The sequence below is a fragment of the Liolophura sinensis genome, chromosome 4 (assembly GCF_032854445.1).
Source record: "Liolophura sinensis isolate JHLJ2023 chromosome 4, CUHK_Ljap_v2, whole genome shotgun sequence".
NCBI lineage: Eukaryota > Metazoa > Mollusca > Polyplacophora > Chitonida > Chitonidae > Liolophura > Liolophura sinensis.
Window position 1 is genome coordinate 10,562,842 of NC_088298.1, and position 26,713 is coordinate 10,589,554.

The 26,713-nt window shown below is 39.0% G+C and overlaps 1 protein-coding gene across 1 annotated transcript; it reads left to right on the forward strand.

Moving 5' to 3' along the window:
* On the forward strand, nucleotides 1-26,337 carry LOC135464409 (uncharacterized). Its single transcript, XM_064741836.1, has 9 exons — nucleotides 1-134; nucleotides 6,493-6,768; nucleotides 8,076-8,201; nucleotides 8,536-8,714; nucleotides 11,877-12,785; nucleotides 13,295-14,770; nucleotides 23,896-24,044; nucleotides 24,627-24,736; nucleotides 26,093-26,337. The coding sequence occupies exons 2-9, from the start codon at nucleotides 6,495-6,497 to the stop codon at nucleotides 26,335-26,337; spliced, it is 3,468 nt and encodes a 1,155-aa protein (XP_064597906.1). The 5' UTR covers nucleotides 1-134; nucleotides 6,493-6,494.
* The last annotated feature ends 376 nt before the right edge of the window (nucleotides 26,338-26,713 follow it).

Consider the following 26,713-nt stretch of genomic DNA (forward strand, 5'->3'; position numbering starts at 1 on the left):
GACACTAGCTATAAAGTACACACAGAAGGAAAGTTACGTGTAGCTCGGAAAGTACACTGTGTGAAACGTAGGTCTCTGCTCAAGACTGTAAAGCACAGAGCCGAAGAAAGACCAGTTATTACCCTAGCAGACAGGTATGCTTCTTAATCTGTTCATAATTAGCAAGCAGACAGGTATGTTTCTTTATCTGTTCATAAATAGTAAACTGAGGGGTAATTTTTTATGTCTTCATAACTGGTGTTACGACCCAAACTGTCTGTATTATAAAGAGACGGCTTGTTCGAAATACACGACAGTTTAGCCGCACAAAAAAGTAACCAAAACCAGCAGATTTTATTTTACAACAATTTATTAGCTTAAGAAGAACAGATAATAAGACTTATACCAATACTAAAGTACTTAAGTTTAACAAGAAAGGATAGCAGTATCTATACAAATACTAAAGTACTTACGGTGTCAAGTCCAAACGGACGCATATATTCCACTATATATATACCACACAGGCATAAATGCTCAGAGGCAAATTCAAAAGAGGGAAAATCCACAGTATAACTGAGTGTATGACGAAATATACACAAAATTCCACAGACAGGGTCCGTGTACTAATAGGCACTGTGTATACAAGAGCACAAATTAAACATACAAGTTCAGACTGAACAAGTGCTCGGTGGAGATATAACAAAGTCAGAGGCTATAGACACCAAAATTCAGCACAAAAGGCCTACTAAAGTAATACACAGCGAAAGCATCCAAAACTCTCAATAAATCTCCGTTCTCCGTTCTCTGTTCTCTCCGTTTGACCTGCTTTCATAGGTCTTATAAAGCCTGGTGGAATTGTCTAGAATAAGAAAATTCCTGAACACTTGATGTAAACAAACAGGCACCGAACTGCGCATTCTGGAATATTCTAAGGTAGAGGCAGACAGCAGGCGCTGAACTCAGCGTATGTAAACAGTGGCAAGCTAAATTTAGAAACGGCAGTCGTGCACATAACACTGGCAAGAGGGCATGTATGTTTCTAAATCTATCCATAATTAAGAGATAGTTGTTTTCCTTAATCTGTTCATTGTTAGCCAGAAGATAAGTACGTCTTTCATAGAAAGAGTTGATAAGTTTGAGATATTGGGTAAATTTGTTCCATTCTCTATAGCCTTCCGAATGAATGGGATATATGGAGTTCTCGAAAAAGGTCTATGGACATTTAGTCATTGATTTCGTGTAGGGTACATCAGACTACATTTTGAAAATGGTTTGAAATGCTGTTGGAAGGTTAAAGGAACTATATTTAAACTCATGGACAATTTGGAGGCAAGAGAAGGCGTTGAGTTGAAATATATCAAGGATTTGTAATTGATGGAATAAGGGTGGGGTGAATGCAAGTCAGTGTGATGAAGTTATAATGCGGATTGTCCGCTTCTGCAAAATATACAACGGATTTAGATCGGTTCTGTAGGTGATATTTAACCTGGAACTCATTCATGGGCTACAAATTTTGAACCTTGATATGGAGTTCATGCCTAGAATATCCACTGTCTGTCGGGCATCATTGAAAACTGTTGACCGCTTCTCTCTTGTGCGTTACCGGCTTTATTTCCTATTTGTATAATTTCTTGCATACCGTTGTCTTTGGTAGCTAGTGTTAAACGTTGTTTTGGAAATGGGTCTTGTGATTATCGACTTGAAACGCCCTTTACGGACTACTACTGGTATACGAATGTTGGACATGACGCTTAATATTTACCCCAAAGTGTATTTGCCTAGGAAAGGAAGGGTAGAATGAGGGGGGAATACAGCATCAGAAGTGTTTTTTTTTTGTTCATTACTGTCTTTTTCATGTTTCATAATTCCTTATATTGCGTGAAATTTTTATTGCAGATATATGTAATGTGTAATGTCCATGAGAGGTTTACTCAGAAAACAACGCCAAGAAACCTGAAATCTTCAACAAATTCTATTCTATAGGTGCCTATTTTTATTTTCTGGATATCTGAAGGGAGTAATTTCTTGTATGGTTTAATGGCATGCGTTTAGTTTTGTTAATATTTAGTAAAAGCTTATTGGCATGGAACCAGCGTTGAACTGACTCCAACTCACCTGTCAAAGTATCAATAATTTCCTGAATATTATAACCAGAAAGATGAAGGCTGGGGTCATCGGCAAAAAGAATGAAATTGAGAGGAGACGAGGAGTTGATGTCATTTATATAGACTAAAAACAGTTCTAATATGAAGCCACAGTCAATTTATGACATAGGGGAGATGGCCCTTTTATAAGAAATACATTGTGACTTGTTGGACAGATAGCTCTTGAACCAGTCATTTGTTATATCCTGACAACCTTAGTGTCATAGTTTTTGTAGCAGTGTATTATGGTATACTGTGTCGAACACTTTGGGCAGATCAGTCAAAGTAACTAAGCTGAATTTGGGCTGTTCTTTGGCCAAAACTAATTTTTCGTATAGGACAGTGACGACGTGTACAGTGGAATTGTTCGATCGAAAACCGTATGAAGTATTTGTTTTATGGCATTTTTGTCTGGAAAATCAACTATTTGAAGGGCGACTAATTTCTCTACAATCTTTCGTTGATAGCATGTAGTACCGAAATCGGCCTGTAGTTAGCATCAGTGGTTTTATCCCCAGATTTAAAGATTGGTGTTACTTTGCCTGTTTTAACAGTGTTGAGATAATGTCAGTTCTAAAGGAACTAATATGAGAAAGAGGCACAGAGATATAGGCTGATTTCAACACAGACACGCATACGCCATCAATATCTGGGGCGGAGGATCGTACTTCGTGGGTTATACTTGTGACATCACTCGGTATGATTGGTGATAGGTTAAAATTTGCGTTCGGTGCTTTTTGCAGACAATCAGGAGGAGGTGTCATGATTTCAGGGATAGTTTGTTAGAGATCTGATGAAACAGAGCTAAAATATTTGTAGAAGTTATTTACTACGGATTGATCATCAGTAAAATTTGTTGGTATGTCACCTTTATTTCGTTTTAAGAGTTCCTTCAAAACTTTTCATGTACCTTTTACGTCGTCATTTGCCATATTAAATTTTACGCTCATGGTATTCTTTTCTTGATCTCGATATTAGTTTGTTAAGTTTGTTTCTGAAAGTTCCTTAGTGATTTCCTTTATAGACCCAGGATGGTGTATACCCGGCATATATCAAAGTAACCCTCTATACCGGGAAAAAACCAGCTCTCGGTAAACCCGAGTAGAGAGAAATTCCAACTCATGTTATTTATATCTGTAGTTATATCATCGCAATTCTTTTTTAGACTTCAGGCATTTAAATAAAAAGTAACAAATTGTTCGTTTTGGGACTGGTCAAGAGAGACTATCTATTGATTAAAGGTAGATTTTACAAGATAATTGGACTGCGGACTAGTTGTGCTGGACCAGGGATCAGTATCATATTCAATGTCGTCCGTTGGAGTTTTGTTTTGATTAGTTTCGTTAAGTTTAACAGGATTAAAGCAAGCACTGTCTATCATTTGTAATGTGACGCTACTAGTAGTGATAGAGGGATTCTCGTTCCTCGTATTATGATGACATTTATAATCAGGGCTGTGGAAAGAAGGGGAGGTAATTGCATTCGAGAATGGATCTTGGATCAGGAGTTGATCAGCCATAAGGATGTAATTATTGACAATACATATGGTAATAAAGGACAGCATGTATGACGTCAGGACGATGGTAAGCAGATAATTTTGCACAAGATAACCTCAAATAAAGTGGAATCATGACTTCCAAGGAACAAATATATCTTAAATTAGAAGTATATACAAATAGTATATACAGACATTTCATGCCACACAAAAAATAAATAAATAAGTAAATAAATAAATAAATACAAAATAATAAAATAAATTCCTTGCCGTCTAATAATTTGGCAGAGGGCGAAAAATCGGGTCACCCCATAAGATACCTGGGAAGCAGGTAGAAGTAACAGAATGTTACAAGTAAATGCTGAATTTAACATTTGGTGCTAATACATATTGATTAGTCATCTGACTAAACGACAGAACAACAAACAAACCATAGTGGAATACATTAGAAGCGAAGTCATAAAATTTCCTCGTTGTTGACTATTGGTCAGAGTATAAAAGAATTATTTATACTTAACATTTAATGACACAGGCTGATTGAGGCTCTAAGAGGGGAGTCTATTGCACTTGTGGCGTACTGTTGTCTGTGATTCGGCAGGACTGCGCTGGGAAGAAGAACTTGGGCTGCCGATGAGGGTCAGTTCGTCAGTACAGTTACAATACTGTTACAATACAGTTAGGATTAATTTGCCGCACGTGTTCAGCATAATTTTTAGAAAAAAATGTTTACCGTTGTTAGACCTGATGTAGTAAGCATATCAACCACTCCTTCCGTGCATTCGCCGATCGTTTCAGCTCTGTTGTCACCTTAAACACCATCAACGCGAATACTGGACAATCGAGCATGTTGTTTTAGGTCCTTTGTTTTGTTTTCTACTGTTTATTTCACGATTTAAACGTAAGATTTCGTGTTGGTCTTTTCCGTGTTGTGGGCTCGTCTCACGCCTGTCATATCTACGAGTTTAGTTATCTTTTTAAAGAGAGAACATCTTCGATTCTTGTAGGTCTATTAGATCAGCGAATTTTGTTACAGTTTTTTCTCCAATGTGTTTGAACTGGACAAGCAACTGCTCACCTGTAACGAATTTGTCCAGCTTACCAATAATTGGGCATTTGGGCTTGATGGCATCAACTCTCCTCATCATGTAGAGGGCTGTAGCTGCCTAAAACCTCTGCTAAAAAAGATCGCACATATAATACAGATGGTTAATTAGCATAATGTGAAAGAACGAAGCTGTCACGTGATTATCTATAATCGATATAACATTGTCTCTATACTGATGAGCTTTGAGCATGGGGGCTGTTTATGGTTGACTTGTGGACGATCGATGACCCCGGGTATTTCTGAAGTACTTTTGTTTCGTTCGAAATGCGAGGCTCAGTGGCCAACAGCTTGCCTTTTTATTTATTTATTTATTTATTTGATTGGTGTTTTACGCCGTACTCAACAATATTTCACTTGTACCACGGAGGCCAACATTACAGTACATATACACACACACACACCTTAAGACTCCTCCTCGCCATATGACTGAAATATTGTTTACGACGTAAACAACTTAAATGACGTAAATCCCCAAGAATACATACATACATAAATGCGCGTTGAGTGCATGCGCACAAAAATACTTTCCATGTGATAATTCCTACATGGGCTTACATAAGCCTTTGCTCATGCGCTGCTAAAAAATGACACTCTTATATGTTCTGAAACTTTTTGGTTTCCGTTTATGGTTAACAGTTTAACTTTTATCGTTCAGGTGACTTAAAACATAAGTTTTTGCATAAATGATTTTTTTTTATTTAGCGTGAAATATTTGACTTTGAGCGTCGGGTTTTACTTATCCCTTTGATTCTGCAGTTAGGAATTGCTCAGCCTGTTTGTCGTGAACTGGACTAATTCGGAAAACCTCGTACTGTTATCTGGCGTAACAGAACAGTCCAAAAGTCTGAATAACACATACACATTAACCTCAGATTACTAAACTCATTGAAAGTATTTATTTATTTGATTAGTTTTTTTCACCGTACTAACAGAGGATTATTTCACTTATTTCACGACGGCCGTCAGCATTATGGTGGAGAGAAACCCAGCAGAGCCATCCACAGGCTACTGACAGACCTTCCCACTGAACTGATTGAGCCTCAGTTCCTTAAATCGTGCCAAGGCTTATTCAAAATCTTTCTGTAAACAGCATAGGTATGTAGATATTTACTGAGGAAAACCAATCAGAGATCACTGAACGGCTCTTTACCTTCGCTTTATATCAGGCTACCGCTCGCAAATTTTGTACAGAAACCAATGCCAGGGTCACCAGGGCCACGCTGAGGTCACGCCTATGTGCGTCGAGTAGGCTGCAGAGGTCAAGTTTGTCTAATGTTGGCAATGATGTAAAGCGAGATTAGAGTGCGGCACAAGCGCGCTAAGGAGTATGAAGTCACTGACGTCATGTGGTTTGTTGTTGTCGTTTTCATGAACTTTTTGACACCACCAAACTTTACATCACTGCAGCGACCAGCAAATTTTCCGCGGAAACAACACAGGGGTTCTCTTCTTGTGGTCACAGCCAGGGCTAGGTTGGATGTGGATTAAGATAAATGGACTTAATCCAAGGTCGGACTTTTTAAAAATCTTTGCAATACCCAGCCGCACTTTAGATCATAATTCAGATGATTAATGTTTTTCTGTATAACCATCATTATAGTCCCTATGAAATTTAACTGGTTAGTCTTACATGTAGCGTCCGGTGGCCGCGACGTCACTCTGCCATGTCACGCAAAATCCCGTATATATTTCCTTACGAGAACGGTGTAAAGGAGCCAGTCAAAACATGTTTAGTATCATTTCGTTTTAACTTTTTTCTGTCTTGGCAGGTATGGCCATGTTCCTAGAAGTACTGGCTCAAATCCTGTTTGGGATAATTCTCATCTGTCTCCAAACTTGGGCGAGTGATCCTTCCTGTGGGCCGGACCCTCAGCGCTACGCCCTCAACGCTGAGGACATAAACATTGCCGTGTTCCTCGACATACATCAACCCACCAGTACCGGCTGTGGGCAGATAAACACGGCAGCTGTCCAAGAACTCGAGGCTGTCTCCTTTGTGTTTGAACGTCTGAACGAGGCGAATTATATACCCGGTGTAAAGCTTGGTAAGTGCGACGCTGGAGTATGTTCAGGTGCGTGTCTGCGTATGTGAATGTGGATGTGCGTATGAAGGTGGTAAGGTGGATGGCGAAGGTTGACTGAATAATTAACAGCTTCAGTCTCATTTTGGGCAGGATTTAGTCGTGTTCAAAGACGTGCACATTTCTTCCTTATTGGGGCAATTTTTTGTCAAGTATTATTAAAAGTGCTACCTAACTGCAGTTGTCGCTGAAGGTGCAAATATCCTACTGTATCATATGACTCGTCAAAAATGCTGGGTGTGTTTTGTTCACATTATTTTACCGTTCACCTGCGTGGTCGTCTTCCGGATGGGCAAATGACACCCGTCGTCTACGCTAAATAACTTTTGTGTAACTTTGTGCAGATGTCCATTTTATAGTATATCTAAACAACATTATTTGCCGGGCATTTCTGCCATGTCTCATGGTACAAAAGGACTTTTTTTTGCCTTGAGTGATAGAAGAGTTCTCACTAGAAACTCCCCTAATGGAATGTTTACAGTTACACTGATTGACAATCTGACCTGTTTTAAGGCTACATAGGAAATACAACATTGTTAATAATTCTTGACGTTTAGTATGTTGCAATTAACATCACTGCATTTTTTAACCTAATTTTATCTAAGCCAAGGTGCTAGGAGCGTGTGCATCTCTTCTATTTTAGCATTTAGGACCGATGTGATTCATGTAGAAGACCCTTCTTTTTAAAACAATAGCATTTATATGAACAGTTAGAATAAATGCATAACTGAGGTGAACTGACAAAAGGTCAAAGGTTACGTGTGACCATTCCCCAACCATCACACCGTCGTCGTTGCTCCAATTTGACTCTTTATGCTGTAAGTCTTTTACATTATAGTAGTTTTACACCTTATTAACATAATTTTCTTTTAGAATTTGTAAACATTTATAACAACACACGTTCAGTCATTTAATACGTATAATGTACAATCCTGCTAGAGGGTGTTGATTGTAAGCTAGGGGTGATGTCACAGTCTTAGAGACTTACAGGAGTATACTTTTGTCCGTGCGAACCTGACTCGGGTTCAAGTTAGGTTCACTATTGTTCTTATGCAGTTTCTAAGCATTACGTCACCAGTAAGCCCACGCAAAGCCATCACTAAAGCCTCCACAAACAATATACGAATTACTTTAGCCGTCAAAGATACTACATTAAGTTATACGTATCAGTCTAATTTTAAAACGAACCCAGAAATGTATAAAGTTAAATTGTAATCTTTATGAATATCCCTGGAATAGCGGTATTTGACATCCTGTTATCGTATTTACAGGTTTCGTTGCGTACGACACGTGCTCTAAACCTCACATGGCGGCTGAAAGTCTACGTCACTTATTGTCAAGGGTAGACGACCGCTACGTAAACTCCTCATGTAGTAACACATCCGAGCTGATTTTTGGTGAGTTGCCTGCATTTTTCTAGTGTCCACTTGAGCAAACTATCCAGAAATGACCAATGTTAAGCCTTGTCCAAGGTATTTGCTCATCTTCCCGAAGACTTGCACAAGTAATGCTACTTGCCCGTTGTTATGCCATAGCACCCAGATTTTATCATCGTTTGTTTGTATAGTCTGATTGATTGGTAACAGAAAAAAACGTAACTGGAGATAAACGGTATAATGTGACCTTCGTGATTTTGCGTGCTAGATTTGTTTTACTGAAAAAAAAATGAACAATGAGCTTGGTGAAAATATGAACAACGCCTGTCAATCATTATCATCAACCTCCTTTTAGGTATTGCGGGCCCATCGACTAGCGACGACGCCATCGCAATGTCCAGGATTCTCGCAGCAGAAAACACGCATAACCGCCTGGTGCAGATCTCACACTCTGCCTCGGCGACAGTGATGACCTCTAGCGACAGCTTCAGCAATACCTACAGTCTCGTGCCGCCCGACGACCTTCAGGCCAAGGTCAGTGTTAATATGGCTTCATATCTTGACTGCTTCATTTGAGTTAAACATCGAACTTAAGAAAATTTAATTTACAAGATGGCTGTTAGCGCCAGGCATGGTAGAAAGAACCGGGCGTGAAGAGATTAAGCATTTCAAGGGCTGGTGACCCTTCGCAGAAGACCCTTCTTTCACCTCTCAGAACTGTGTAGTTTTTTCTGTACAAGAAATTTTTCTGTGCAAGAAAACAAAATTGTCATTCCAAGTTTCGTCGCTGGTTTCTTCGTTTTGCTATTCTTGTGCTGGTGCCATCCTACCAAATAATCGCATCTTTTTTGTTCAGCGCCTCCTAGCGGACAGTAGGTAACATTGCGATTATTATAGCAATGATGTTAAAGATTACAGTTTCATTGTTCTATTGTCCAAAAAATGAGAACTGGTCGAAGTCTGATGTCTGGAAGACGTTTGAAGAACTTTGCAGTATAGAGGAAATTTATAGTTTCCAAGTGTACAATCCAAAAAAAATAAATCTGTTGTCTGAGTTATGCTATAGTGTATCCTGCTATAGCAACCAATTATGCTGTTAAATATAGCACACATCTTCTATTAATTCAACATAAAGAATGTATTTTTAATGTACTGAAATGGTATTATATTGAATTTGACACAATATTATGTTATAATGACAGAATACGTTCTACCATCACTCAGACAACAGGTTTTCTGTTAAATTAACAGATTAGTTTTTTGAGTGTATACGTACCTAATACACCTACAAATGTATGAGAAAATCAAACGTCATGTCCAGCATTTGTGTACCACTTGTAAACCGTAAAGGGGCGTTGTTTCCAATTGAATATGTAAGAAATGATATATAAAAGATGGTAACATGTGAAAGAGTAGCACTCAAGATTTTTGAATGATGCAGGAAAGACACTGGATATTTTACTGTCTGATAACCAGTTTAAATTTCAAACTTGTATTAGTAATAGTTTTTTTTTAATCTATAAGTTTACACTTACTGAGAAAATATAAAAACATTAATACTAAATCTAGAGTGTAGTCGGTGAATAATTTGCAGGATAGACATGTAATATCTGCAGTTGTCCAATTTCACCCTGTAGGCGACTCACCATTTGATTACGACAATCAGTGTCGTTATCCGTGAGTCAGTGTTGTAATGTTTTACATGTTGTGATTTACAGTGTAATAATGTTTTACTTGTTGTGATTTACAGTGTAATAATGTTTTACTTGCTGTGATTTACAGTGTTGTAATGTTTTACATGTTGTGATTTACAGTGTTGTAATGTTTTACATGTTGTGATTCACAGTGTTGTAATGTTTTACATGTTGTGATGTACAGTGTTGTAATGTTTTACATGTTGTGATTTACAGTGTTGTAATGTTTTACATGTTGTGATTCACAGGGTTGTAATGTTTTACATGTTGTGATTTACAGTGTAATAATGTTTTACATGTTGTGATTTACAGTGTTGTAATGTTTTACATGTTGTGATTCACAGGGTTGTAATGTTTTACATGTTGTGATTTACAGTGTAATAATGTTTTACTTGCTGTGATTTACAGTGTTGTAATGTTTTACATGTTGTGATTTACAGCGTTGTAATGTTTTACTGTAAATGTTGTGATTTACAGTGTTGTAATGTTTTACATGTTGTGATTTACAGTGTTATAATGTTCAGTTGGTATGCATGCTTAGGTTTTAACGTTGTACTCAACAATTTTCCAGTCACATATGATGAGTCATTAGGTGTGTGTATGTATTCCGTGTCTTCTTGTGACAGGGCGAGTCCATACCGCCAAAGTTCTGGTGCCACTGAAGTATCATGCCGAAGAGACCAGACATGACACCCCACCCAGTCACATTATACTGACACCGGGCGAACCAGTCAAGTTTCCTTGCTCTAACCTCTCAGTGCTGAGCGCCAAGCGAGGCAGTAATAAGTACCACTTTAGCCTTTGACATCAACCTACCCTAGGTTGATCCCAGATCACCAATTAAAACTCCACGAGGCGAACGCTTTCACCATTAGGCCACCGAAGCGGTCTGTTTAGTTGATGTAAATGTAGTTGTCATGTACATAAGGGTAACATCTTGCTCTGAGATCGGTTAGCCATATTCCCAGCTTGCCTTCCACATTAACCGCTCTGAATCCTTACCTTAACTAACCTGGAACTCGGCCCTGTTGCCTGCCCTGTCCTCAAAGTCCCAACGATGTGGGCCACAAAAGAGGTTTCACATGATCTTAGAGTAATTTTGAATTCATTTCACCTCATTATGCTGGAATAATAAGGACTATAACATTGCAAATAACACAAATGTAACCGACGTACACATTCGGACAGCTTCAAAACTTTGCCAACAGCCTTTCTCGAATCACGTGACACCGTTGCTTGCTGGACTCGACTGCGCTTCCCAAAATTAAGATCATTTCCTTTTTTCAAAATAGTTGATTATAGTTCCTTTCTGTTCATTAATAAACAGATTAAAGTTAAGACTGATAAACAATTAGTCAATCGCTCTTTAGAGGGTGTACATCTCATTAGTTTCAATCAAATCATTCCACGGATTTATCTTTTTTTCGGATGATGTTTAGCATTGCCGATTCAAATTGAAAATGACGATTAGCGAGGTTTGGCTTGCCGCCGATGGAAGGGGTAAATTTGTTTTAATTGTGACGTTGTGGTCTTTATTATTCACGAATAACTAGATGATATGAAGTAAGAATTACTGAAGGATTACAGGAAACATGTTTTTGGTTAGGTCTAGGTTTATGAAATTCCAATCGAAACAAGAACAGGGTAAATTTGTTCCTGTTCATGTTTAGGCAGAAATGGAATTCCATAACTTGTAATATTCTGAACGGATCTCAATGGCGTTGAGGTTAGCGGGATAAAAGTAGAACAATTACCGAGGAATCACGAATGCATTCCAGGTAATGTTGACGATCTCTCCCCTCGTGTGGAGAGGTCTGAAGTGTTTCTTTCCACTAAAATGTCGGCCGCCGTCGAATAAGTAAATATGTTTGAGTGTGGCGTAAAACTACCAAATTAATAAATAATATAATAAAATGTCTCTTTTATGACGTGCATTTTTGGGGTGAGGGGATTGGGGTGGAGAAAATTAGTTTATCAGTTGTAAATCTTTTGTCATCTGCAGGCTGTCATAGAATTATTAAAGCAGCTGGAATGGAATTACGTGGCACTGATGCATACGGATGATACGTACGGTGTGAACGGTGCGGCTGACATCAAGAAGTTGGCGAATGCCAGCGGCATCTGTTTGGCCTTCGTCGAGAAACTGTCAGCGATCAGGGACACAGCACAGGTGCAGATGTCGTTATACAGAATCCTGATGTACGGTGGAAAGTCCCGAGTCAAAACTTCCGGTGTGGTGTTCTTCGGTTCGGCTGACATTGCGTTTGAAGTTCTGAAACAAGCGAAGACGTTCGATGATCACAAATTGCAGTTTATTTTCACAGATTCGGTACAGTTCAAACCTGATTTGTTCATGCACCACTACTTATACGCCTCGGGAGCATTGGTCGTCGAGCCAGTGTTTCGTAAGATTCGAAGCCTGGAAGATCATTTGGAAAATATTTATAGTGATCTGACCAAGCTATCAAAGAGGTCGGAGACTAATCCATGGCTAGAGGAAGCATTCCGGAAAGCAACCACATGCAACGTTTCCACGACACTGACGAGCTGTGAAAGGTTATCTAACGCAACGCATTTGTATACGACTTCGTTGTTTACGTATTACATGACAAAATTAGCTTTCTTGTACGGCAAGCTTATAAAAGATGTCTACGAGGAGAGGTGCGCACGCCTGCCATGTTCACAGCTGGATAATTTCTCCAGAGAAACCATCGCAAACAAGCTGTCCGGACTGTCACTGTCATTTTCGGGAGAGTTCGGACAAGCAATTGTGCGGGAAATAGTCGATGATGCTTTGGTGTTTCACGTCAACGGTTCCCGAGTGCCATTGACTGAATCCAGCGTGGTGTACGAAGTGAAAAACTTGCAACTGAAGAACTGTCCCGCAAATGACAAGTATTGCTTTAAAAAGGTAAGTTTCAAAAGTAAACTTTTCACAATTTTATAAAACTATTGAGATTTGCAAAAAATAAATTCCAAGTACATCTCACTGAATACAAAATACTACAGCATAGAGAGTTAAACCAGAACAGCGACGACAGTGTGATATTCTGCAAAAGGTCACACGTATCCGGTGAAATCCAAATTCTTGTCACTTTATCTCAGTTAGGGTTTTATTCCAGCTGTGACAATTAGAATTATTATAACTGTTCATGTATATGCTTACATAGCAGAAAAAAATGGCCCCATAGCATCATGGCTTACGCAAAATTAGGTAATACAAATGCAGTGATGTTAATTGCAGTTTGTTAGGCGTTACTGGTCTAGAGTGCCTCGTATGTGTTCATATTTCCAACATCAATTATTCTTTACTTGCAGCGCCACGCTTGCGCTTGTGTCATTTTTCTGTATTGCTATGTATATTATACAACCTCCGCGTTTTGCGCATTACCCACCATTCCAATCGTTACACATTCTCAGGTCGGCAGTTTCGACGGTCTGGCGCTCAGCCTGAACGTGGCTGACGTTAAGAACTACAACTCTGGTGGGGAAGAGATAGACAGGATACCAGCCCAGTGCCCCGTGGGTTCCGTCTGTGAGGCTTGTCTGGTACTTGACGCTGCTAAACGCACAGTGTACGTACCTGGAGATCTTGTCATCGTTGCGTTGGCACCTGTGTTTGACAGTGGAAATGAGCCTTTCACATGTTCCGGAATAAGACTGGACAAAGGACTGCAACTCGCCCAATCCATTTTGTTTGCCGTAAAAAAGGTGAACGAGAAGGAAGGTATTTTTGGAGAAGTGTTTCCTGGAAAGAGCATAGGAACGCTTATCTTGAACACGTGCTACAGCGAATCAGTGTCTCTACGATCGGCTATGTCTGTTTTCTTTGAAGATGAACCATATTCGGTGTCCAGCGTGGACAAGATCGCGTCCAAAGTGTTGGGATTCGTTGGTGCCGTCAGAAGTGACGTCTCTGAAAAAGTGGCCAGTCTGTTGACACAAACGAAACATGTGCAGATATCCTACGCTTCCACGTCGGTCACGCTGAGTGATAACGTAACCTACCCGTATTTCATGCGGAACTGCGCTTCGGACAAACTACAAGGCGAGATAATGGTCATGGTACTGAAGGCCATGGACTGGATGTACGTCAGTATGGTTTACGTAGATGACAGTTACGGTCAAAATGGACTCGACATCATTCAGACTATGGCGCCAAGGCAAGGCATCTGCATTGCGCAGGTCATCAAGGTGGATTATACCACAAATTATTTTTCAGTACTCGAAAGCTTGCGACGGACGCCATCAAGTAAGGTCGTGATTCTGTTTTTGAGATCGACGTCCGCAAAGGCGATGCTGGAAGCGATTTCGGTTAAGGATGACTATAAGCCGGGAGAGTTTACTTTCATCTTAACGGAGTCGGTCGGAAACCGAGAGTCTGTTATTTCCAACGCTCCTGCCGCGCTGGGCTCTATTTCGCTGCTTCAAGAGCTTCCGCCTAATAACGAGTTCAAGGATTTTCTTTCCCAGAGGAAAGTCACGCCTGATCTTCCCGAAAGAGTCTGGTTGGAAGAGTACTGGGAACCCTACTTCCGTTGTTACAGGCCCACCAGTTATGATAAATCCACGGCAAAACCATGTGATTCTGATGCGTCTCTAACGGACGCTGGATACCAGCAAGATCCCTGGGCTCCATTTGCCATCAACGCTGTGTTTAGCATGGTACTCGGAGCCCACGAAGCGGTCCGCGAACTCTGCGACTCCAGTGGAGAGCTATGCTCCCAGTACCGCAATAATCCATCTAAAGTTCGAGATAAAATTTTAAAAACCCGACTGGATTTATTCGCAACAGGAGCACAAATTTCGGCATTTGATGATAACGGTGATGGCACGGTGGGTTTTGCCGTTTTCAACGTCCAGACTGATCCATCGGGAAATCGAATCTACGCCCCGGTAAGCTATACTCGGCCGTTAATCTAATAAAGTAAACTACAGATTTTTGCCAAAAAATGTCAAACAGATAAACAAATAAACTTTGCCATTATTTTAGAATTGCCCAAAGCTTTTCTGGGACAAAATATCAGCCTCGTCTGTGCACGTGTTACCGCTCAAAATCGATGATAAAGTTTGTCGCTTTATAAATTTTCAATTTTTAGAATAAATTTAACGCTAAAACAAATCGGCACGAAGTACGATATTTTCTTGAAGGCAGTAATTTCAGCTAATTCGGGGCTAACATGGAATATTTGATTTGAATAGCGATTATGGATTTTGTGCAATACATTGCCTCAGCAATGCTTTAAATGTTTATTTAGTATTTTTCTGACACAATCAAAGAGTAATGTTTTTATGACAAAGTGCAAAAACCGTCTGTCCCGTGTCATACATTGTTTAATATTTCTACAGACATATATATGAACAAAATATTTTTGATGTGTATTTGCTGTAGTGATAAATAGGGAAGAATAATGCTGTAAATCCTTTACACAGACAAATGGAGTAGATCCACAAACATTCGCTGTACAGATACAGCTTGTGGGCTGTAATTTTACATGATGTTGGTGTGTTTTTTTTTAATACGTTTACAGCACTTTATGAATTGTGCTCAGTCATGCCTGTGTGTAAATACGCATCGATGTATTTCTGCATGTATGTGTGCTTTGGGTTTAACGTGTTGCTTAGCAATTTTTCAGTCATTTGACGACGACGAGTCATTGGGTGTGTGTGTACATACATTGTGTCTTCTTGTGACAGGGCGAGTCCATGCCGCCAAAGTGTTACCTTCACTGATGAAGTATCATGCCGAAGACAATAGACATGACACTCCGCTCAATCACATTATGCTAACACCGGTCCAACCAATTCCTTTCCCTTCCTCTAATCTCTCAGTGCTGAACGCCAAGTGAGGTAGCAACAACTACCATTTTAAAACGTTTTTCGTATGACCCGACCAGGGTTTGATGACTGGGTCTCCCGACTTCGAGACAGACACTCTGACCATAAGGCCAAATGCGGTCTGACTACGCACTGGTGTACTTTTTCTGGGCAATGGCTACTCGGGCGTAAACCGAAACTTAACAGTTTGACTTGAAACGCTTTAATGGACATAAATTGGACATTAGAAGCAAAAACTTACACAAACCAATAGTTCAACACTTTAACGAAGAACAACACACACTTAATGATTTTAAAGTCTGTGACGTCCAAACTCAGCTTGAAATCGAAATATTTGAAATATAAGTTGAGAAATGCTTCAGTAGAGACTATGGGTTCTGTATCCACTATAGAGAATAACAACGGAGCTCCGCTCAACGTGTTTGTAATCACCAACCCAACCAGTGGCAGCGAAGCCATTTCACATTCCTTTTGTCCTTTTATGACTGCTTAGTCTACCTGCACTTCACACATCTGACGATGTGTCACCAATTTCCGCTGAAAACGTCAAAGATTACACAGCTTTGAGCCGAAATACTTCGGGTTCCGTAAATTTACAGTCTGAACAGTTCATGTGCAGCAAAATGCGCTGCAGCCAGCTGCCTACCAACATACGCCATTTATCAGTGCAGTGCATACTACATGTGTGATGGGCAGTATCATCAGCGTGGCTTCCGTACAGGCCATACTCCTTACAGCGCATGCGCTGCTCTCTACGATCGATTTAACCACTGCCACATTTATACAGAAATCTTACAACACGCCGGTCACTGGGGTCACGCTGGTGAGGTAGGCAGTGGTGTCAGAAACCACAAAACCGCTGTCTCAACCCTTGTTTCTAATATTATTTTATACACATGCATTCTCTATATGTAAAGTGCGTACAACATGGTTCTAACCAAAAACTGAAACAAGTTTATCGCTGAATGATGATTAAATAGTTCCGCGCGAAGACACCAGTGGTGCAGCTAAAAATTAATTAGAAAACTAAAAGTCTAAACAAGCCTACGTGAGTCGATAATTCTCCAAAGGCCAAGCTTGGCTAAAGGTTGAAGTCATGTAAAGTTAGCCTAGAGAGCGGATCATGCGCTGTAAGGGGTATGCATCGAGGCAACACAGTACATTAGACTTATAGGATCAACTAAGCCTGCTTGTGTAAATGAATTTGCCAGCATCCAGAACTGCTCAAAATTTCGGTGCACTGTTATGAATGTTAACTGGACGATGGTCGGAAACTATAGTGATCAATTCATTTAGTTCAGTTAAATTACGTTATACGGGTAACAGCTGGGTTTACCGAAAATTGATATGAACCGGGACTGTACTGAACGTTCAAATGTACAGCCTTAGGCTCAGATAAATTCTCCTCCTTCTATCTTCCAACATACTTGTATCCACTGAGCTGTTCTGTCTCTCAATTTTCTTTAGTGTTTTACAGATTTTCCCAGATTTCCAGTTGCTGTAAAATATTGTTGCTCTTCAGTTATAGTTTCCAAAACATCACTACGCAGTCTCTACGGGTAACGTAACTGGAATGGTAAATGTTGGCCTGCTTTCATATCTGTAAGCTTAATGATTTCAATGCTACCCTTTGTTTTTTTATTTTTTTATTTTTATTTTTGGGGGGTTAAATCAGCAGTTTAACTTTTGATATGGGTGGGGTGGGGGGAATGTTTAAGATAAAGCTTGCTGCAGTTAGGATATTATTAAATAAATGTGAATTGTGAACTCTCTACTATTGCAGCTAAAAATTAATTAGAAAACTAAATCAAGTATTCAAACGGGTATTCTGTAATTCTAGAATTGTTGCATATAATTACTATAAAATCCCTTCTTCGTGAAAATAAAGCAAAATAACAGATTAAACAAATTGAACTGAGGCTTTTACCCAAATTAAAAACTTTTTAATTTTTGCCTAGGTTGCTTGCACCATCTTTCATTGCATCAGGGAAAAACATCCGTTTATTCATATATAGTTAGCTGTAAGCACCATTATTTGGTGGTAGGGGGGTCTACAATGCATGTATTTTTTTAAAATAATTTCCTTATAAAATGTATGAGTATATAACTGAATCAATAATTTTTTAGCCATGTTATTTTGCAGCCATGTGTAATTCATGTGTAATTCAGAGTTTTTCTCTAATTGGTTTTATGCTGCACAATATATACTCATTTATTTGACAATTGGTTAAGAGATATTAGTTACACAGCTTTGCGTGACAGTGCTTACAGAGCAGTGTGTCCCTGGTTACGGAGCATTCTGTTACTGGTTATTTGGGCAACTGGTTACGGAGCACTATGGTACTGATTGTGAAGCAATGCAGTACCGGTTATAGTGCGGTATGATTAGGGGCTAGTGCATTACTGCTTAAGGACGAGAATGTTACTGGTGCTTACGATAATGGTAAACAAATCCAGTTGACACATTAGTAGGATTCATTCACAAATTACGCTAATTGTTCAATTCTTGGTAGTTAAATTAGCTAAAAAGTTACTATGTTGAATTTAGCACGTTTCTTTGCTGTAGTAATAAGTAGTTTTGTTTGAATTAACAAATTACTTTGTATAATTGCTATACCAAGCAGTTTACTAATCTGACAAACTAGTTCGTTAAGCTTACATAGTAATTTGTAAATTAACACCTTACTTTGTTAATTCATTTATTGACTTTGTTACCAATTCCCAGAATACGGTCATTAACAGAGTAGTTTTTTTAGTTTTAACAAAAAGTTTGTTAAAAAATCGTCAACAAAGTAAACTCTGTCAAAATTTAACAACGCAATATTTCCAGTGTAGGACTAAAGTAAACATGTTTATGTAGCGTACAGCTTTCGAGCAGCATACTCGAAAAAATGGAGTACCAGGTTAGGTAATGGAAAAGCACAGATCTGTATTTCTGAAAGCTCAAGCTTGGAAGAATGGAACAGATCTTATGCTGATCTAATGGTGCCCAAATTTCTCCCAAGAGCTACAGCAAAACCATTAAACTTCATTCAGTAAAACCGGCCCCAATAGCACAGTTGGTAGAGCGTCCGCTTCGGGGGCGGTAGATCCAGGATCAATCCTGGGTCGTGTTACATCTAAGACCTTAAAAGAGGAAGCTGTAACTTCATCATGAAAGCGATAGTGCAACGATTGGTTGACCCGTATCAGTATAATGGCTCGGGGCGGGACCGCTTAATGGCCTTCGGTCTGTCGTCTCAGTAAAGCAGCACTAGATAAAAGAGCGGTGGAAATCCGTGCGGCAAGAGGGAGGCACATTGCATGCACTCTAAGGAGTCCTTCGTCGTCATATGTCTGAAAAATTCTTAAGTACGACGTTAAACCCCATGCCAGTGTAAACAGTACTTCGCACAAGAATCCCCGTTGTGATATTTTGCCTCACCTCGCCGCGGCGCAAGAGGGAACATATACTCTTAGCCCTTTTCCGCAAAGTTGCTGACAGGCAGACAGACGAATAAACGGTAGTAAAAAGATAACCTCTTTGTCGGAAACATATTCCCATGGGCAAATTTAAAATTTAAAAAAAAATCTGTCAGCAAATAGAATCTGAATAAATTTGAGAGTCTTTCCCGACAATAAAAGACTGTGCATGACTGTTTATAAAGAAGTTAGAATTGAGATGATCTCAACTCGACACTTCCCTGTTGACGTTTCTGTTTTTGTTTTTTTTTATGCAGTAGCCTACATACCTGTATAATTCTACAAATACCTAAAATATTAAGCGGGATATCCAAATCACAGTCCAACAGGTCAACCAATAAAACAACATGCAAAGTTAATAATGAAATAGAGACAAGGAACTGTAAAAGGCTTGACAACATTCGACACTCCTTGACAAAGATTCCGGCACGAGGGTTGAAAGCTTGCGAAACTTTTTACGATTTCTCTCGATTTATTTAGTATTATTACAGAACAGACCTACGACTATAAATGTAAGGTATTATAATATCTTTGTTTGAACAATAGGGTGTCTATAGCACGTGATGCACTAGCACATCCTGGAGTCTCTTTTCAGTTACATTTCAAACTCAAATTCTTATTTACTGTTCGTGTCTTAACACAGGTAGCACCTGAGGTTTCTCAAGTTATGTTTGTTGCAGGATTGTTTATATAGTCCCATGTCCAAAAATACAAAAAACTATACAGCATAAAGATTAAAACCAGATCTGCGACAACAATGTAATATTCTGCAAAAGAATCAAAAGTAAGCGGCCTACCTTAAATGTATCTAAGAAAATGTGTTTTTTTCCCAACTGTTCATGTATATATAAATACTTAAAAAGTTGCACCCAATCAAAAAGTCCCAATCAAAGCGTCATATAATAAATGAAGTATATTCAAGTCAAATTTCAGACCGCAAATGGTTAAAACAATGTATTCAAAGACCAGCTGCATGAATAAAATTAGCATCACAATCTCTTATAAATCTACATAATTTTGAAGAAAAATACAGTTACCTGAGAGTGAACAGTTTCTAATGATGCCGTCAGGTAGTCCTATTATACGCGTGAGCCATGAAGGAGTGTTCCAGTTGAGTTGATTTTCGCAAAATCCATTTCAAACACAGCTTAAAACACCGGTTCCCAAAGGAATGTGTAAAACATAATTATATAAACTGCAAATAAAGCTGGTAAGATGGAAGAGAGAAGAACTCCACAGTTTAAGGAAGCTGGACTGTTGACATTCTAGGCATATCACCCTATTACAATCTTAAACCTGTTATCCGTGCATAATATCCAGCTCAAATACAAAATAGTATAGAGGCTTATAGGTCGCCCTTTGATTGCAACTGTTCGTAAAGCTTGTATATACCTTGGAGAGCAAAACCAGAGCAGCCACGACAGTGTGATAGTTGTCAAATGGTCACATACAAACGGTGAAACCCGACCTCTTGTCTACTTACCACAGTCAGGCTGTTAATACTTAATGAGAAGAAAACATAACAATGATGCAAATGTCAGATGAAAGGGCGTCAAATTTAATTGCAAATGTGGTCTCATGGGAAAAAGGATGGCTGAAAGTATTTTTGTATGGTGGGTATTTGGGACCATGTTTCGGTATTTATCGTCTTTGCTTAATAATGTCCTAATTAACGGCGTGATGCATGCCTAATAAATTTATTTCAGTGCAAGTTTATCGTTTATATCAAGACCGAGGCATGTAATCTGAATTGTGATGATATTTATGAATATATTAAAAATATCATGAAAATCCATGTTGAACGCATTTCTTAGCTAAAAGGACCCAATTCTAGCGCGAATATATTTATTAAACATGTGTTACATCCTCTCTGATACCATTATTACACAAAGACTATATGTACCAAATGGTGGTCCCAATTATCCACCATACAAAAATCATTTTTAACTGTTTTCTTCTCGTGAAAGAAAAATTGAAAAAAAAAATATTGAAGACCACATTTACGACTAACTTTTCGCACTCTTTCATCTCAACTGCATGTTTTATTATGATTTCTCCACATTTAAAATAACAACTTACAACGCACTAGCTTAAATAGAATTAGGTAAAAAAAATCAGTGACGTTAATGGCAATTTATTAGACATCACTGAGTAACAGTCACATCTAATAAATTGTCATTAACATCACTGACTTTTTTTACATAATTGGCATAAGAAACAAAGATGCTTATACACCCCGTATCCACGGTTTCAGATAGAGCTACATGTGACAATTGTGAAACATAAATCTTGGATGCCAAGACTTGTCCCAAAATTGACACCATAATTGAGATGTTGTGTAAAATCAGCCTGCATACACTTGTTTAACCCCTCAACTACTGAATAGCTCTCTTGCAAAAACAAGAATCGGATTTCTATCACGTTTAGAGCTTAGACGTAGGTTTTGCCGCTGGAAACGTTAGGGGAATCCACGGAATTTACCGACACGGACAATACTAGCACAATGAAAAGTAGTTCTGCGATTACGTTTTTATGAGGGCGGATATCTGCTCCTTTACACTATACCGTCCTTTTCAGCTGTCGTTATTTGAGCCGTTGGCTGATTTTTGACAATTTGTGTTATGCTTGCGGGGTCAACCCACGTCTACATTGCCCTGTATACAGTTACATGTATGTGTCGAAAACGCGTATCTCATTGTCATGATCTTTTGCGTAGGTTCCTTTTGTATTAGATGAGAATTTGATATGCAGGATCAGAGACTTCCTTTGTTAGTTTCCTTAGTTTCTTAGTTTGGTAACACACAAAAAGTTAAAGAGGAACTAAAATATTTGAGAGAAAAAATACGGAGTCAGTACGGAAGCCCTTACGGATTTTCCCGTTAATTACGAGATATTTTCTCTTAATTATAAGATCTTAATTGATTACCTTCATTATCTGAATGGAATCTTAAGTGCAATGTTATTGAAGATACAGGTCAGACAGCAATTCCGTCTGCTATTCACGCAAGCGCCCTCTGTTGTTGGAATCGAGATCTGTGGGCATCACGTGATTTTGTTAAAAGTAAAGAAAATACTGAAATGAAGTATGCATCAGGTGAAACACCACTAAGCACTGTCCAGGAAAATAGGTCGATAAACGTTTTTAGAAGTCTTTTCCAAGCGAGTAAAATGGTTTCAAAACATCACATTGTACGGTAGTCTGAAGTGAAGAAGACATGCATATTTTTTGCTTGAAACACTTCGTTTCAAGATACTTTTGGAGAATGCATTCATAGATCTTCATGTTCATACCTATACGTTTTGAATGATATACTCTGGTAGTCTGTATGTCTTAAAGGAGAACTCAGACGACTTTATTTTCCACTAAATGTTCCCTTAACACAATATTGATGTTATGTTAGGCTGTATTTATTTATTTATTTATTTATTTATTTGATTGGTGTTTTACACCGTACTCAAGAATATTTCACTTAAACGATGGCGGTCAGCATTGTGGTGGGAGGAAACTGGACGGAGCCCGGTGGAAACCCACGACCATCCGCTGGCAGACCTTCCCACGTACGGTGTTAGTCTGTAAGCTGCATTTAATAAACTATTATGTTAAACTATCACATTTAAAAACAACAATTAAAATTGGACCTTTTGACTAGCTTGTTGAACCCTGGCCGGGTGACGCCGTGCCGTGAATTATGTATTGCAAAGCCTGCAAAGCATAGCCAAATCCATGCATTAGGCCTACCGACTGTGTGCTGTTCCTATTGTGTGACTTAATCTATAATTACCCGCCGTAACGAGGGCTAAATCAAAATCTGACTTAAGATTTGAGTTGCCTGATTTATAACTCATTTCCGTTTCAAAGTTATTTAGTTTAACGTTATATATCTTTGTGGATACCGATGTGTTTCTTATGCAGACAAGGTCTGTTGAATGCAGTAGTTATATGTTCAAGTAGAGGTACATTGAGGTGTGGATTAGCTGAAGGGCCATACAGCACATTACTTCCTTGTAATCCTTTGAAAAACAAAAATATAGTGAGTATAGTGAGGTATCTCGCGTAGCTTTTACCACGATTGCGTCATAGTTTTGTCATAGTTCGGACGTCATAGTTTTGTGTGTTTTGGTCATATAAAAGGTACACACTATTAGTAATTTGGAAGCTTGCCAAACCCATACGTTTGTAAGGATTACTTCTTCCGGAAGACAAATGAGGTCGTGCGTTCAAATCTAGCTCCGCTAGGTTGACTGCGATTTTAAGTCATGTTTTTGGAGGCCTCCATGGCTCAGTTGGTTAGCGCGCTAGGGCAGCGCAATGACCCAGGAGCCTCTCACCAATGCGGTCACTGTGAGTTCAAGTCCAGCCCATGCTAGATTCCTTCACGGCCGTATGTTGGAAGGCCTGGCTGCAACCTGCGGATGGTCGTGGGTTTCCCCCGGGCTGTGCCCGGTTTCCTCCCACCATAATGCGGGCCGCCGTCGTATAAGTGAACATTCACCAATCAAATAAATAAATTAAGTCACGTTTTTCGGGTATCGGCGTGTTGCTGTGGTTTCGTTCACATTCTTTCAGGTTTCTTTCACTCATGAGTTCAAATATAGTGCCACGCATAAAACGTCATTCATTCTGTCATGTTCATATTTCCACAAATATAGAAATTGGCGATTGTAAAGACAATGTCTGAGGCCTCTGAGATGCTAAATTATTGTTTTTTGTTCGTATATAGGTTGGATTTTGGAGTAAAGACAAAGGACTCTCCCTGGAAAAAGACAAGTTGAAGTTTCCCAATGGTATGGAATTTCCGTCCTCGGTGTGTCCGAATGAACGCGAATGTAACCTCTGCAACAGTGGTCCGCCATCAGCGCAGAATTACAGGTATACGCAAAGTTCATATATCTTATTTACTAACAAAACTTCACAGACAGAAGGGGCAAACCTCCATCAAGGCTATAAATGTACAAAGGCCTCCGCAACAAAGGGGCAATACTCTGCTTTTCTGTCCTGTCTAGCAGTGGTCTACCATCGATTTAAAATAAATTCCTGTATCCGAAATCAGATTCAGGCCGTCGCAAAAATTTGAATGAATTGGTGTTAAGCCCAAGGCCAAGCAGAGCGCAGAATTTCATCCAAATCCTCTAATATGTCCGCAAAGACAGACAAACAGACAGAAAAAAGGACAGGCAGTCGGACACACAAATATAAATCACTGGCTAATACAGAATTTCCTGGTCTTCAGTTAAGCCGGGGTGGTTCTTCTAGATAAATTCTTTATGCAATTAAACGAACACTTCCAGACCTTTGCAGAATTCCATCTTTTAAAAGCATTTAACTCGGTTGAAAATTCTGAAAAAATATATCGGAATAATGGGTTTGGTGGGTACTGCTTAGTGGTGTTTCATACTTCACATTAACAATTTCATCGTTATAATGTCAGAAATGTTTCATTTCGTTACACAGTGCTGCACCGCTGATACCGACCGTGGGTGGCGTCCTTGGTGTTGTGGTCGTTATTTGCATCGTCATCATCATCGTCCTCGTCTACCGGCAGTTCACCACACCACCCAGAGGTGGGTCATTTAAACCATCAGTTACGAAAATGGATAGCAATTGTTGATTCCAAAAGTCCATGTCTGATTTTATAAATCAAAATTTTAAGTTTTCTTCAAAAAGCATAGTTTTCGGTTACAAAAGTTAGTGAGAAGTCATAAACATTTATGAGGTGGTTAAAACTTAAATAGGTAAATCGTGTTTCAAATTTCGGGCTCTCAAAAGACATTAGGAACGTACGTGTCTGTGGTCGTTACGTGTAATATAAAAGACATTACGTCTCTGTGGTATATATTAACTGGTGTAAGCTGCACGCGGTCAAAATTACTATGAGCCTGTAATTTCAGTACTTGAAGGGTTAATACCGGTACCATCGTGTAGAAACATTTCCCTTTCATGTTTGTGCTAGCCTATATTAAATGTGATTCTGAAAAGCGACAGCATTACGATGACAAGGGACATAACTCTGTAGCCATATCTTCAAAGTGAATGGGGACTTGTAGCGTCTGACTGGAACGGAATGACTCCATCGACACAATATTCACTACTGTTGAACGGAAGGCATTCCCATGAGTCATCTGCATGGATAAGGGAGGTGCTTTACTGTGAGCATTCCTCTGTCCAAAAACCGTACAGCCGTTACAGGTCGACAGTTCTTGAATATATGTCGTAAATCACTTACATCGTTCTATATTAAAAATGCTGAAACTGGGAAAGAAATATAAAAATGTCCAATTCGTGTATTGCTTTTTTGTACAAGTAATGAACGCGGAAATAAACAAAAGGTTAATGTCAACATCAGCACAAAGACCACAGAAAACTTTTCCCGGATGTGCCTTTACCTCTTAGTTTAGAATTTTTTACTAGCTGAATTTAAATGTAGCTAAACTTTTGAAATGTATCAGGTGGGAATTAAGGGGGAAAGATAATCTTAGATTAGCACTTCATTCAGAATTATAAGCTAACGTTTTACAAAATGTTACACCTAATACACACAAAAAATCTGTTGATTTTAACAGAACGTTTGTTGTCTGGGTGATGCTAGAATGCATTCTGTTATCATAACATAATACTTTGTCACATTCAGCGTAATGTCTTTTAGTCTAATACAATCTTTTTGCTGATTTAATGAATACTTCTCCTATATTTAACAGAATAATCACCCGCGATACAACAGAATACATTCTAGTATCGCTCAGACAACAAAATTTCTGTTAAATTTAACGGATTATTTTTAAGAGTAAGAAAACGTTGTAAAACATTTTTGGAGCGGTTTTTGTTTCACTTGTCGAATTAGACGAATTCGTACAACAAGTCGTGGCTTAGTCCATATACTGCACAACTTCCTTATTACATGCTAGTCGTGTTCTTTCCAGGTAAAGGTAAAGACGACCTCTACCCAGACATGTGTAGATCTGACCCTGAGGACTACATTCATGCTCTGGAGCTCTACTCCACCATCAATGACAGACCGACAGAACCATACCCTCCACAACACCCTAGCGGGCAAAGTATCAACCCAGTGCCCACTGGCGTAAGTGAGCAAAGTATCACCCAGGACGAGATGGATAACCCACCTTCGTGCCCACTGCCTCCCGCTCCGCACGAGCAAAGGACCTAAGCGAACCTTTGGAATATGAGGTGTTCACTACCTTGAAAAAGGTGGTGATGTTGGAGAGGCTATCTTTGTTGGACGCACAAGAATGTTGTACGCATGACGATGTTGAACGCATAACAGTGTTGGACGCATAACAATATTGGACGCATAATCACATTGTACGTATAATCGTGTTGTATTCGCAACAATGTTGTACGCATAACATGCAGTGTTGTGCGCATAATCAAGTTGAACACATGACTGTGTTGAAGCAAAATCGATGCTGTATGCATAATAATATATTTTTTAATATATATTCTTCACATTCAGATTTTTTATTCATATAACTTTTACTGTGAATGTAAAACTTCATATCATTTATATCAATAATCGGTTTATG